At 33.7% G+C, this 14,162-nt stretch overlaps 1 protein-coding gene across 2 annotated transcripts in view; it reads left to right on the top strand.

The window, feature by feature from the left end:
- Positions 1-13,224, top strand: part of LOC148880098 (MADS-box protein SOC1-like) — a 32,329-nt gene extending 19,105 nt beyond the window's left edge. The window contains exons 3-8 of one of the 2 annotated variants that reach the window (XM_088961923.1): positions 9,961-10,039; positions 11,747-11,808; positions 11,914-12,013; positions 12,119-12,160; positions 12,318-12,359; positions 12,728-13,224. In XM_088961923.1, the coding sequence (XP_088818049.1) occupies positions 9,961-10,039; positions 11,747-11,808; positions 11,914-12,013; positions 12,119-12,160; positions 12,318-12,359; positions 12,728-12,895 (493 nt within the window). In that variant the 3' untranslated portion in view covers positions 12,896-13,224. The remainder of the gene's footprint in view (positions 1-9,960; positions 10,040-11,746; positions 11,809-11,913; positions 12,014-12,118; positions 12,161-12,317; positions 12,360-12,727) is intronic. The other variant, XM_088961924.1, reaches the window with a different exon arrangement.
- Positions 13,225-14,162: the final 938 nt, after the last annotated feature.

Here is a 14,162-nt window from a genome sequence, read left to right on the forward strand (position 1 = left end):
GTAAACAATTCAGCCAAGTAACAGAAAAACCACGGGACCTTTGGTCCGTAAAAGTCTCCCACTAATTAAAAAATTAATGGGTACAATAGTCTTTTCTAGTTGCAACTAGAGGCTTATAAACAATAAAGAAATAATTCCTGTCTCACAAGAACAGCATTAACATCACCAAATGCAAAGTGGATACAACACAAATAGAGGTTTAGATCTCACAAAGTTGCTATAAATCTAAACTGAGAAGTAGAGAAAGAAAGAATCACCAATTCTGAACTGGAATGAGATTCTTAACTCCACCACTTAATATCATCAAGAACGGGCTTGAAACACCTCCGAGCTTGACCTTGAATGGAGCAGAAAAATCAAATCTCTTCTTCTCTTCTTCACAACTCAAAAAACCCAGAAACCCTCAGTTCTGTGTTTTCTTTTCTCTCTTGTTTTTCTCAATTCGGGTAGTTACGAAACCTGATGTTCAAAAACAGAAAGGTGTGAGCCTTTAGCTTCCACTATACGGCTCCTTTTGGGAGCAAATAAAGGTAGGGTGGGCCCCTCATATGGGCTGGACCCACACCCAACATATTAAAATGTTAATTAATAGTAGAATTAATATTTTAACAAAAAAACATATCAATTAATAATGTTTCTAATATTTATTTTCAAGATATATTTTTAAAATTTATATAATAGATTTGGCAGACCAAATCAGATCAATCAAGATCTATTTGAATCGGTAATTAAATAAATTGGGACAATCACTTTTTCCAACCCATTAGAGTTATCTTCTTGACCCATTTTCTTGCTACAATGTGAGCACAATAGTGTTTCAATGTTAATACAAATAATGATGTGTGGGACTCAAAACGTCTTAGGGAGAGATTTTGTTAAATTATGATAAGATTTTTAATTAAAATATTATCTATAACTATAATAATAATTTTAATTAATTATTAACTTTGTTGCTTTACTTTTATTATTTGTATTATTTATTTTTTCTCTTATTTAAACATTTTTATTCATCTGACTTAATTATATTTGATGTTGATAATTACTCAAGATAATATCAATTTGAAACTTCATTTCTGATAATACAAACCTAATAAAATTAATAAATAATAAATTGTTCATACGTTGACGAAACAAGTTCTTTTAACCAAAAATTGTCTTATATACTACTTACAATTTATCCTTTTACATGAAAGCCAGGAGACCTAAATATTTGGAACAACAAGAACTAGACCCAATTATTAATTGGTATACAAACCATAAAACAAGGAACTTACATAATCAGTTCTGTCGGTTTAGTTTTATCCGGTAGACCAGGCCTATTGATAGCTCCAATGCTTCATACAGTGAGAATTCTCATTGACCTTTATCCTTTCATAAATGTTCACATGTCAGTTGTAAATTTTTTCTTTATTGTTGTGCATTATTTTAACATCTATTAGAACTTTACAGGGGATCATTCTTGTCAATCAACAATTCTATGATGAGTGGTGTGAGAGAAAGAGAATGAAACAAAGAGTAAGATGCACATGAGAAGAGAAGACTTAGGGCAACAAATCAACCCAATCTGTTTCTCTAAAATGAAAATAGATGTTTTATTAGGAGTGTTTACGGGTTGGGTTAGGTCAGTTTGAGTCATTTTCTTCAATCAATTTGACCTAATTGGTTTATTTATTGACTAAACTGAAACTGACCGACTCTGAAGCAAAACCGACCTAAACATGAAGGGTCAGTTTGGGTTTGTTTATCAGTTTAGCTGTTTTTTACATATATTTTAATTTGAAATATCTATTTATATTTAAGTTTATATAAAACTGAATTAAATATTGTATTAGGGTTGTTTACGGGTCGGGTTGGGTCTGTTTACTGAGATTTTTTCAACCGACCCGACCTGGTCGGGTTACTTGAAATTGAAACCGAAACTGACCCTATGTTAAGCAAAACCGACCTGGTCGGTTTGAGTCGGGTTGGGTCAGTTTGGGTTGGTTTCGACTCTAAGTTCAACCATAGTAATAAATTGGTAGATTGGAGAAAGAATATTGAAATTTGATGTAAAAAAGTACACCTAACTCTATTAGAGAAAGAATACTGAAATTGGTAGGGGGCAGACCAAGTTAGAATAGAAGTTATCAAGAAAATAGAAAGTCAAACTGTATTAGAGAAAGAAGACTGAAATTTGTATATTTCAAGAAACCTTTTAATTTAAGTAAAAAATGGCACCTAATTCTAATTGTAATTGGTTGCCTATTTGGTGTAAAAGACCATAGAAACTAGGATCATTTGATTCTTTTCTTTAAACTTTTCCAAAAAAATTCATTGTCTAGTTGTCCTATAATACTTGCCATTAATGTCATTCCTAACTAGAAGGCTAGAAATTAAGTTAGGTTTTAACTAGGATAGAGACAACTTAGTTAAGTAGGAACTAAGTAGGTTGTAAATACTAACTAGGAACTAACTACTAACTACTAAGTTGGTTCGGTTTGGGTCGGTTTATGATTTTTTACAACCCAAAACTGACCGGTGCTGAAGAAAACTTGACCGATTCGGGTTGGGTCGGTCCGAGTTGGTCGGTTTGGTCTAGTTGGGTCTTCTTATATACAGCCCTATATTGTACCGTTGTATTATATTTGTATTGGTTTTACATTTTAGTTTTTATCATAAATAACCAATTCTTTTTTCAAAGTTCAAATAAAACACAAATAAAACATATCAACATTTAACATATATGGTAGAGACTAATTAGTAATTACTTAAACATACATGATCGATTTGATTTGGTTCGGTTTTCGTTTTTCATGTATGAAAACTGAAACTGAACCGATTTGTCAGTTTATTTTCTCATACAAATTGAAACCAATTGGTGGTTTTGAAAAACTGACCAATTCGGATTGGGTCGGGCCGATATGGTCGGTTTGACATTTAATGTGAACACCCCTATGTTTTATATTAAACTAATAAATATCCAAGTTACAAAACAGTCCCTAATGGGGGTAGATTATTAAAATATTTAATTATAATTCTCTTCCCAAATTGCCCTCTCTCACACTCTCACACTCCCTCCCAAGCTAGCATCAGTTAGTTTGATTAAAAAGACACACTGTAACGTTGGTAGCAAAACAAGCAGTTAGTGTTTTGAAACTCTAGAACAAGGCAACTTGAGAATTTCAAGTATGGCGGCAACCAAACTCTTACCATACACCAAAAATGATTAGATGGTAGTCATGGTGGCTCACAGCTCTTAATATTTAAGACACAGCGAACCATTAACTTAACTTCTTGGCACATGCTCTAACAATAACAATACATTATAAATGTTAGGGGTGTTTATTATATGGTCCAGACCCCCCAAACTTCATGAACCAAACTAAAATTGGCAGTTTGATCTGGTCTGGCCTTAAAAATATTTTAGTGTTTGAGAATTTTTCAGACTGTAATTTTTTGATTTGGCCTGATTTTTTGAATATATATTTATTAATGTATATAACATACATAATAAATATGATTATATATGTATTCATTTAACATTTGAACATATTCCGTAACTCTTAGCTATATAAGTATTTTGTTGATGTTTGATGTCCAAGGAGCTGTTTATGTTTGAGAAAGTGCCAATGTAATTTATATAATCTTAATAGATAACACTTGTTAACATTTTTATTTGATATTTAAATCATATATTTTTTTTATTTATGTAGGTATGCATGTTATTTGGGCTTTCTAATTGGGTTAAACCTGATAGAATGGCCCAAACTGCATATGCTAGAAACCGGATATTACGGTTTGATCTAGCTTGTAATTTAGTCTGAGATCTTCAAACCAAGCCAAACCAGATTGTGAACACCCCTAACTATTGTTACAGTGTTTAAACCCCAACTACTACTATTTAAGGAAGACAGTAATACACAGTTAGAGATGTAACATTCCAAATACCCTGACAACATCATAAAGGTTACTTGAAAAATGACCCTTAGACAAGTGTTAAGACTCCCCTTAAACCAAAACCTGTAGTCCGTTTGGCATTTCACTTAACACTTTAGCAAACACCTTTACTGAAGCATGTACACCAAGGATCCATTAACAAAGAAGTGTTATAGGAGTTAAAAGTCACAAAATCTTACAAACATTTCTTCAAGGAATTGCCATGCAATTGATGTATACATGCTGAAATCTGCAATTATAGAGCAATCACTTACTGCCCATAGCCAACCATTAACCTTCAAAACTGAAATTCCATCCTCTCGGTTAAGCCAAAATTCTCAATAATAAATCAACAGCCCAAAGAAAACACATGCTCCTTCAAATAAACATTTGAAACACTGACTTGAATAACCATATATCATTCTCTACACTTGAAAGGCCAATGGAAATAGCCACTCAACTTTGAAAGGCAAGACAAGCTAATCAAAGAAAAGGGAAGGATAACGAGAGCAAAAACGTAAGGAAATGATATGAGATCTAGGACAGAAATCAAACTTACAGGACAAATTAGTTTTTCTAAATACAAACCAATGGCAAAAAATAAGGGAAAGTAAATACTTAACATGATCGTCATCATCTAAGCCTTATCCCACCTATATGGGGTCTACCCCTACCCGTTCTAGCTAGGGATGTTTGTGCATTGAGGGGTGTTGCCAAAACCAGGGAGCTTGTGCATGTTTGTAGGGCTTACACACTAGAGTTGGACACCACTACTAACTCAAAATCTTAAGTCATTAGGTTGTGGACCAATCGTTGTATATAAATCCCTTGCACCTCTCATTTCTTTCTAATTTGGGATTCTACATTACATATACTCACATGTGCATCCCAATATGGTGAGCATGGGTCGGTTCGGTTCAATTCTAAGGCAGAACCTGGAACTCACCTTGTAACGGTTGATTTTAAGTTTTTGGAGATATAACCAATCCTGTGAAGATTGGTTTCAAGGTCAGTTTTGGCCTTGGCGTTTCTAGGGTCTACTTGTGGAACTTGTTCTTTCTTTACCCCCTCCCCCCAAAAAAATGGAATATGTGTTTTAAAAACTTAATTTTCAATAACAATAAGAATAATAATGATAAGAAGAAGGATATAGTTCAAACCTTACCATTATAATTTAAATTTTGTAAATATTACCTTCTACATTACTTATTATACACATTCAAATATTAAATTGAAGAAAAATGACCAAATCACTCAAGTGACTCGATGGTCCAATAAGACCATGGTTATTGTAACTATGAGTGTTCATGTTCAAATCTTCACATCCTCAAAGTATTTTGAGATTTATTTCAAGGCAAGTTTGGTTCCAATGCCATCCAAGGCTGGTTCTCTGGATTACATTTGAGTAGGGTAAACTCCTGGACCTTGAAACTGGCCTGAGTGGGGGTTGGTTCCAAGAATTTGGAACCAGATACCATCGGTAACAGATTGGGTAGAGATGATTCAAAGTCGGTTCGAAGTCGATTCCATTTGGTTCTGGGTAGAACCTACTGATTTGTTCACCCCTAGTTCTAGCCCCTTTGTGACAGGTCACATCTTCTTATGGGTTGTCAAAGGTCTTCTATGAATGTGACAAAACCATCATAGTTAGTTTTCTCTCATTTTATCACTCATTGGAGCTACTCCTAGGTCCTTTTGAATGACTTCATTTTTAATCATATCCTTTTTATATTCATCCATCTTAGAATATGTATTTTTGCTACATTCTTTTTTGGACATGTTTCTTGACTACCTAATACGTTTCACTATACAGCCTAGTTGGCCTTACAACTGTTATATGGAAATTTCCTTTTAATCTAACTTGTATTTGCCTACACATAAGAATATTCTGAATACACATCTCCTATTTGCCCATCGAACTCTAATTCTATAGACTTCTCAATCTTTCCTTTATTGTGCACTATCAAACCAAGTTACTAGAGAATGTCACATTGAGTTATGTTTTGGTCTTCGATCCTAGGTGCACCCTGATTTGTGTTCCTATTATTATTAAATTTATACATCATATATCCCTGTTTTAATCCTACTAATTTTAAAATCTCTTGTTTCTAAGGTATTTGTCCATAAGCCTAATTTTGCATTTAAGTAAACGCTTGACAAGATAATAAGAACAAATAGATCTATTCTTTGTAAAAGAGTCTAAAACAAGATCAAATTAAATGGATACCAAACAAGACAAGAACCATAGCAAAATAAAAAAAAAAAAGACTAGAACATAAAAAGGGACTTAACAAACAAACCTAAACTTAACCAACATATCTGAAATCATTATTGTTGTCATCTTTGTCGTCTTCATCAAAGTCTACCTACTTTGACACCATGCTGTCATGAGTGGTGTGAAAAAGAGAGTAAGACGAGTTTGGGAGTGATTATTTAAAAAATAAGTGCTTATTTTAATAAACGCTCACGAGTGCTTGGTGAAAAAAGACTTATTTCAAACAGGGGTAGTATAAGTATTTCCAAAATGATATGGTGGACCAAGACAAGCAAAAAAAAAAAAAAAGCACTTAAAGAGCTCAAATAAGTGCTTATTTGTGTGATTACGGCCCAAAGTATGTGCTTATTTGAATAAAAACTTAACTCGCAACTTAGCCTAAAACAAAGAGAAAGATGCGTGCTAAAAGAGTAGACTTAAGGCAAACCTGTCTCTCTCAAATGAGAAAGATGTTTTATATTAACACTAGAAATACCCAAATTACATTAAAGTCCTTGATTATAATTTGTTTTTCTTTCCAAATTACCCCATTTCTTCATACATAATACAATTTGAACCCCTACAAATTTTATTTGAAAATGTTTGCTTAACTTATCAATCAAATTATATTAGATTCTTGATTATCATTTATGGTGTCAAGGTGTGCAGGTTGCCAGGCTTGTTTTCATGAGCATTGTGTGGACTACAATGGTCATGACTCATGAGCCTGTCTATAAACTGATCCTTCATGTACATACATAAAAGATAAACTTTCAGTTAAAAACTAATAGAGAAGAATTTGCCATTTATTGAACAGTTTCCATTAACCAACTTATTAAAGTTAAATTGATGTAGTCCATAAACACATTACACATACAGATCTACATTTGCATGTATATACATGTACTTTCAAAGTAGCAATTTGGCTAGATGAGGCATTGCTTAGGTGGTACCTCAGTGAGGCCTAGGCTTAAAATGAAGCATATGGTAATTAAGAGGTATCATGCATTATACTACATTTTATAAATGTATTTTAGATTTTTAGTGTGCCAAGAACTAGATCAATTAGCAAATAAAAGCCAAATGGTAGTTTACCAGCAAATAAAACTTAACATCAGAGAACCTTGCATTCCGATGCTAAATGATATAAGCTTTGAAATTTTCACAATGTTTTGATTCTAATCATAGGCCTAATCTGAAATGGTATATATGAAAAGTTCATTGGCAAAATTGTCAAACAGAAAACCGATCCTTCACATTAATAGTTATTTTACCTCACGAACTCACCCCAAGGAACCAAAAGAAGAAGAAGAAGAAGATAAAGAAAACCTTGGACAAGGGCATCCAGTAATTGGTATTTTTCTAATCTGCTCTCATCTGCTTACCTTGGTTAGGTAGCTAGTTTCATGTAGAGAACTTTGAGTAGCCCATAAATATTGATGGCAATGCTGTTTGGAACTGAGCTCAATATATTCTCTCTTCACCCTCTATTCTATCTTTCGGTCCAACCTCTATTTTCTTTCCTTTTACATATAGTTTGTTCAGTTATGTAAATTGATGTAGGCACATGTGGCAGGGCCAGGATGGCACCACATGGCAGGGCTAGGATGCAATCCTGGCCATTCACTGCTAACAACCTCCAACCAATCCCAGACGAGCTCAAGTATAGATGTGTCACTCTCTTGGTAAGATATCTTGTCTCATTCCTACTCTCAAGCTCTCTAGCTTTCGGGTGGCATCGTCTGAGCTCTCTCCTTAAGCCTCGTCTGACCCCCTATTACGCACTTGACTAACTTGACTGTCGGAGACTCCACCCCTGGGATAACACTCGAGGCCTCTGACGTGGTCTCTTATTCTCAGGTCGGACACATCAGCCATTGGACACGACAAGCCCTTGGCTAAGGAAGTGTATTTACCTTGTTGCCCTCGGCCCATCCTTCGCAGCAACATAAATGACCTTTAACAATCCCCTGACTGCAGCTCCTATGGAAACTTGTCCAATGTTCTTATCATTATTCTTCATTACAAACCCCAAAATGGTGAGATCCACAAGATTTTTGGAGTTCTCACCTATTAAGAAGTGGAACAATGAGACCTTCAAAAGTAGAATTGAAAAAATAGCAAAGGCCGGTTGGCCTTTTGAAGCTATGATGTTTAATAAATAACAAGAAAAGCAGAATCCAGGATGAGTCTTAGTTTTCACTAAAACTCAAGCTGTCAAGCAAACCATCACAATCCTAAATGGTTTCCAAACCAAAAGCGACAGAGTGGAGAGTGAAAAGGAAATGAATTGAATCAAATTAAAGCAAGATGGTAAAATACACCAAAACCCCTTTGATGTTTTTCTACATTTTTCTCTAGATATTGATGAATTGTTAAGGTATTATTATCTTCTCTTTGTCACTCATACCATAACTAGACTACTTCAGTCTTCATATGGTCATATATCTTTAGTTGAAGGAAACAAGCAAGACCAAGGTACCAATTTACTAAAATAAACTGAAATGTGTATGAGCTACCTACAGGTGGCTTGGAAGTCTTTTTTTGATTGAGAATAGAAGTTTGAGAGCGAGGTGGATGAGATAAGAGAAGGCAAGGTATTCCTTTTTTTAATTTTCTCTTCTTCATCTTCCTTCTCCTTTTCCTCTTTATTCAATCTCAAATGTGGAGAACTGAGAAAACATCCATGAATCTTTTCTTTGCTCTTTCCTCAAGCCTCTGAAATGGATCATAATAGGTAGAGAGCAGACTTGGGTGGACTAATGAATTAGGAGTTGGTGATATGATGTTTGGTGGTGGTTTCCTATGATTTTGCTAACTTCCCAATTTTCATTGACCATATGAATTTTTCTATTCTCTAATGGAAGTTGTAAGGTCGGAGAAGATGGTGACGGGGGGGGGGGGATTAGACATGCTTTTATCGGATATATTTAACTATTAGTCTCAAGTTATTTTCATTGCGCCACAATCTGATTTAATCCAATTAACTAGAGTTTTAAGGACTACCCGTTTCCTCTATTTTATCCTTTATAAGGCCATATTTTCCATTATAGAGATTCCCCTCCTTGTTGGCTAGAGTATTGGAATGAGTTAAGAAATCTCTTCTGACTTTCTATAACTAGTGAAGGTTCTTAAATTAGTTTAATTGACCTAATTTGGTGACATCCAGGATCGATCATTTTGCAAGATATTAGTCTGGCAATGGATCGTTATTGGAAATATTGGTCCAAACCATCCAAATCAGTAAATGCTTTGAATATGTAATGCAGATAGACCCATGCAATACATTTTATATATTGAATAATTTATATCATGATAAATTGAATTATAATAAGACTAAATGTAAAATAACCTGTTGGACATGAACAATCAAATCAACAGTATATAAGCTAAAATGGAAACATCACTTTGTGCTAACAAACATCGCAATGACATTAATATTCTTTTTAAATGTAAGCATTTGTTGGTACTGATATACTATTATAATCTTATTTGGTTGTTTTGTTAAACTAGTCCAGTAAATCTATTAACCAATTTACCTAGTTTAATTACTTGCATTAAATCAACAAAAGTCAATATTTAAATATCTTTACATTGTTATATGATGTCAAACAAGCAATCCTTTAGCCACAAAAGAGTGACTTCATATCTAAAATTAGCTTTGGAGCCATGTTATGTTTGGAATCACTGTGATTGTATTTTATGTTACATTGTTAGTTTAATTGTTAAATGTCCTGCATTTAATTAATTAATTAATTAATTAATTTTTCATTTGCTTCTGGGTGCTTCAGCATGAATAAGACCATAGAACGCTATCAACGATATGCAAAAGATGCTCAGAGCAACAAAACAATAGAACAGAATATGCAGGTCAGGCCTTCTTTCCTTTTGGTCATTAAGAAGAAAAAACCGTTAGAATTATTCCTTTCTACACAAATAGGATTACTACATCTTACTGTCAATTTTAAGCTATTGCGGCATCAATTTTCTATAAAAAATTGATCAAGGAACACCAGGACTTTTTACCTTCATAATGGTTCCAATAACTGTTTTGTGTGGTTTACTGATATGAACTTAAGCATGATAAATTCTTTACTCCTTTTGTCCTTATTCTGAGTTATGGGAAATAGATGAAGCACAATAAAATTCAAGATAACTTTCAAATCATCAAATGGGCCATTCCACCTGCACTGAAATAATCCCATCTAGTTTCTATTTGCATTTGAATACAAAAAGTGTTTGTTATTTTAGTGTAATAAAAGGAAGAAATAAGCTTGCTTTTGAGAATGCTAATAACTGCATTTATGTTTCCACTATTATTCCTATAATGGATCTATTTCACATGATGAACTAGAAATTTAAAATGATAATTAGTTGAAACAATTCCAGTACATGTGATTTCCAGATACCCTTATTGCTCCCAACTTCAAGGGCCATTTAGGTGATCTCAAGAGAATCCTCCGGATAGTGACTTTATGCTAGATGTGACAAGACCACCACCAGCAATTAGTCTTATACCTTGATCGATTATCACTCCCTGAAATCAATTTCTGTCAATCTAGCCGTTGAGTTTTGGGGGGGTTGATTAATACAAACTTGTGAGAAATATGCGTTGTCATATCACACGCGAGTGCCATTTCAGCTAGAAAAATGAATGTGCGAGAAACATCAAATTTGATGTTTTAGGTAGAAATAACAATTTGTATTGATCAATTCAAAACATTTCAAGTAGAAAAGTCTATCTCAAATTTATATTGACCAACCCAAAACACAACAACAACACACCAATGCACCAAACACCTCCCTAGTTCAGCACCACTTATTTCTACTACCACCACCACCACTTTATTTCTTGGATATGATCAATCTATATCTTTGCACGCCATGGTAGATTAGCACCAGTTTACTCTTTCAGAAGGATGGCCCATGGTTTGTTACATTGTAGGGGTTTTCATTTGTGTTTTAAATACTAACCAACTCAAGCTACCATTCTGCACTGGATTTGTCAAGTTATGCAAATCACCACGAAGGGGCTGAATGTATATTTTGTAAAGACTAATACATCAATTTCTTCAGTGAACCCTAAAATTGGGTCCAAAGATTTTCCCCATTGGACCTACTAGTGCTGCCCATGTTGGGGTCTAGCTAGAAGCCCTTTAGACAGCCTGCCCAGCCCAGCCTGATGCATTATTACTCCTAGTTATTGAAATATAATGCTTTTGTAAAATGAAGGCATATTACTAACTTTAACTTCATTTGGCTCTTAACTGTTTCATTTATATCTTAAATTTTACATCAAGTTATAATTGGATTCTGCAGAGCAGTTCCAACTGGCTCTCCTACACTTATACCTTGTACTAAGGCCTTAACCAATGAAAATTCACGCGGGTTGGGGCGGGGGATGGGTATGATACCAGAATAACTTAGACCATTCAGAACCCCCACCCCCAGCCTAGTGAATTTTGATGAATTTTTTTTGGTTATTATACGCTTAAGTGTAGCAGATCCAGACTGCAACAAACCCCTATCTAGCACCAATTCCTTGTTTATCTCACAAGAATTGAGTTACAAATGCAGCATTTGAAGCATGAAGCTGCAAATATGGCAAAGAAGATTGAGCTTCTTGAAGCTTCCAAACGGTTCGAATGGAACTTTTGAACTTTCTCAGTATATACAGAAGCAATTTCTATTTGTGTATCATATAACTTCTTTGTGATTCAAAACTTTATAATTTGATTTCTCAGGAAGCTATTGGGAGAAAATTTAGGATCAAGTTCTCCAGAAGAACTGCAGCAGATAGAGAACCAGTTGGAGAGAAGCCTAGTCAGCATCAGGGCAAGAAAGGTATACTATGTCAAACCACTTACACTAGATTTCTCTCTCTAGTTTATTTAAGTAACCATGAGCTGAGCTGATAATTTAACACAGCTAATCTTGCTTGTTCTACAGACTCAATTATTTAGGGAGCAGATTGCAAACTTAAAAGAAAAGGTAATTTATAATTTTGTATAAACTGAAAATTCTTAACATAAAATGCTCACGTTACTTCTATTGACTGATTATGACTTGTAAAGAGCTTCAATAGAGACATTATGCTCAGAATCATCAAGTTATATACTAATTACTATTATTTTTTCATCAAATTCAGGAAAAAATCCTGACAGATGAAAATGCAATATTGCGCGAAAAGGTTATTTCTTTTTACTCACTTTTATGAATTTCTTTGGCCTTCTTGAATCAAAGATTTTCAGGTGGCATAAACAACACTCATACTTGCCCTACCCATTCATCATCTTCATCCCCAGTTCAAAACTTCAAATTGCAGTTTTGTCAAGGACATAAAAAAAATAAATGATCTTTATCTTGGTGTAACATCATGGACTAATAATAAGTCCAGTAGTGGGATGATGTAATTAACCTCCCAAATCAATAGTTCAAAATGGTAATCAAGGCTTGGGGGTCTTCCAAGTAGGGACTAAAGATACATGGAACTTAGTTTCTATCAATCTGTTGAAGAATGGTTGTTGAGTTTACTGATTTTGCGTCTTTTGATTCTAGTGTGCACCGCAACATATGGAACACCCAACCCAGAATGGAGAAATTGATTTATATGGTCAAAGTAGTCAGAATTCAGATGTGGAGACGGAATTGTTCATTGGGAGGCCTGAAAGAGCTATTACGCTCTACCCTTTACAGGGTCGATTGGTTGGAGATGGCTCAGTATGAAACCTTCCAAATCTTCACGGGAGGAAAGACAGTTCAATGGTGATCCATTTCTGTCTATTTCAATTACGTATGCAATAATTGCACCAAATTATTTTTCTGCAATCAACCATACAAAATAAATCCATTAAGCATTTATTTAGTGTATCTGTTCGTAGGTTGTTAGCTAAAGCATCTACTATAGAGTCTGGACTCTAGTGTCAATCTAGTTTATGGAGGATATGTTTTATGTAATATTGTATAATTCTAGCTACTGTATCGTGTACATTTTCTCGTAGAACCAAAAGGCCCAGCTATTTTGTTTTCAATGGAAGCTAAGTTTGACTTTGACACTTTTGACTAGGAATGGCCATTGGGCTGGATTGGGCTTTCTACAAAGCTCCAAGCAATCAATCAACCCAGTTCTTTTGTTCATAATGGAAGCTAGGTTTGACTTTAATAACATTGAATAAGGGTGGCGATTGGGCTGGACTGGGCCTTGTATAGTGATTGACTTAGCATGGACTTTGTAGAAAGCTCCAAAAAAAAAGAATTTTAATTACTTATCGTGTTGTACAACTTTGCCTGTGGTAGCATTCTCATCCTTTTACAGCCGTGTTGACTGTTGAGTGCAACCAAACTTTTTTTCCTCTTGGTCATCAATTCAACTAAGGATTAAAATATCGGTATCGAGTATCGTATTGGACCACTTGGATATGAATATGTTTTGGAAATGGATGGATATGAACGAAAAATATAGATATGCCAAAAAATGCATATAAATTCATAAATATATTAATAACATTATATTTAAGATTAAAATAGCTATAATTAATGTATAAATATATAGAAAATGTATATTCTAAAGATATACGTGAAGAAATATACTACAATTAATACAATTGGATGCATAGAAATCATAAAATTTTATTGATAGTGTATCAATCAAGAATCCTAGAACATATTATATATTTTTTACAAATCAATACATGCATAAAGCTATTATTATGTTATTTTCTACTGGCACAAAACATATGTAACTATTATACATGAATTATTATATTGATTATTTTCTATTTTATTATTTTTAAATTTTAATACTTACCAAAAGTCATCTAAGAATTAATTCTTGAATGTTTAGTTAACAATATTTTTATTTTTGTAAACAATAAACATGTTATTATAAAATGTAATTAAAATATCAATTAAAAATTTATAAAAATATATAATATTAACTTAAAATATATCAAATATATTAAATTTTCTAAGATACACATCCTATGCAAATTCA

The sequence above is a fragment of the Nelumbo lutea genome, chromosome 1 (assembly GCF_056320005.1).
Source record: "Nelumbo lutea isolate HS-2025 chromosome 1, American lotus-T2T, whole genome shotgun sequence".
In the NCBI taxonomy this organism is placed as follows: domain Eukaryota; kingdom Viridiplantae; phylum Streptophyta; class Magnoliopsida; order Proteales; family Nelumbonaceae; genus Nelumbo; species Nelumbo lutea.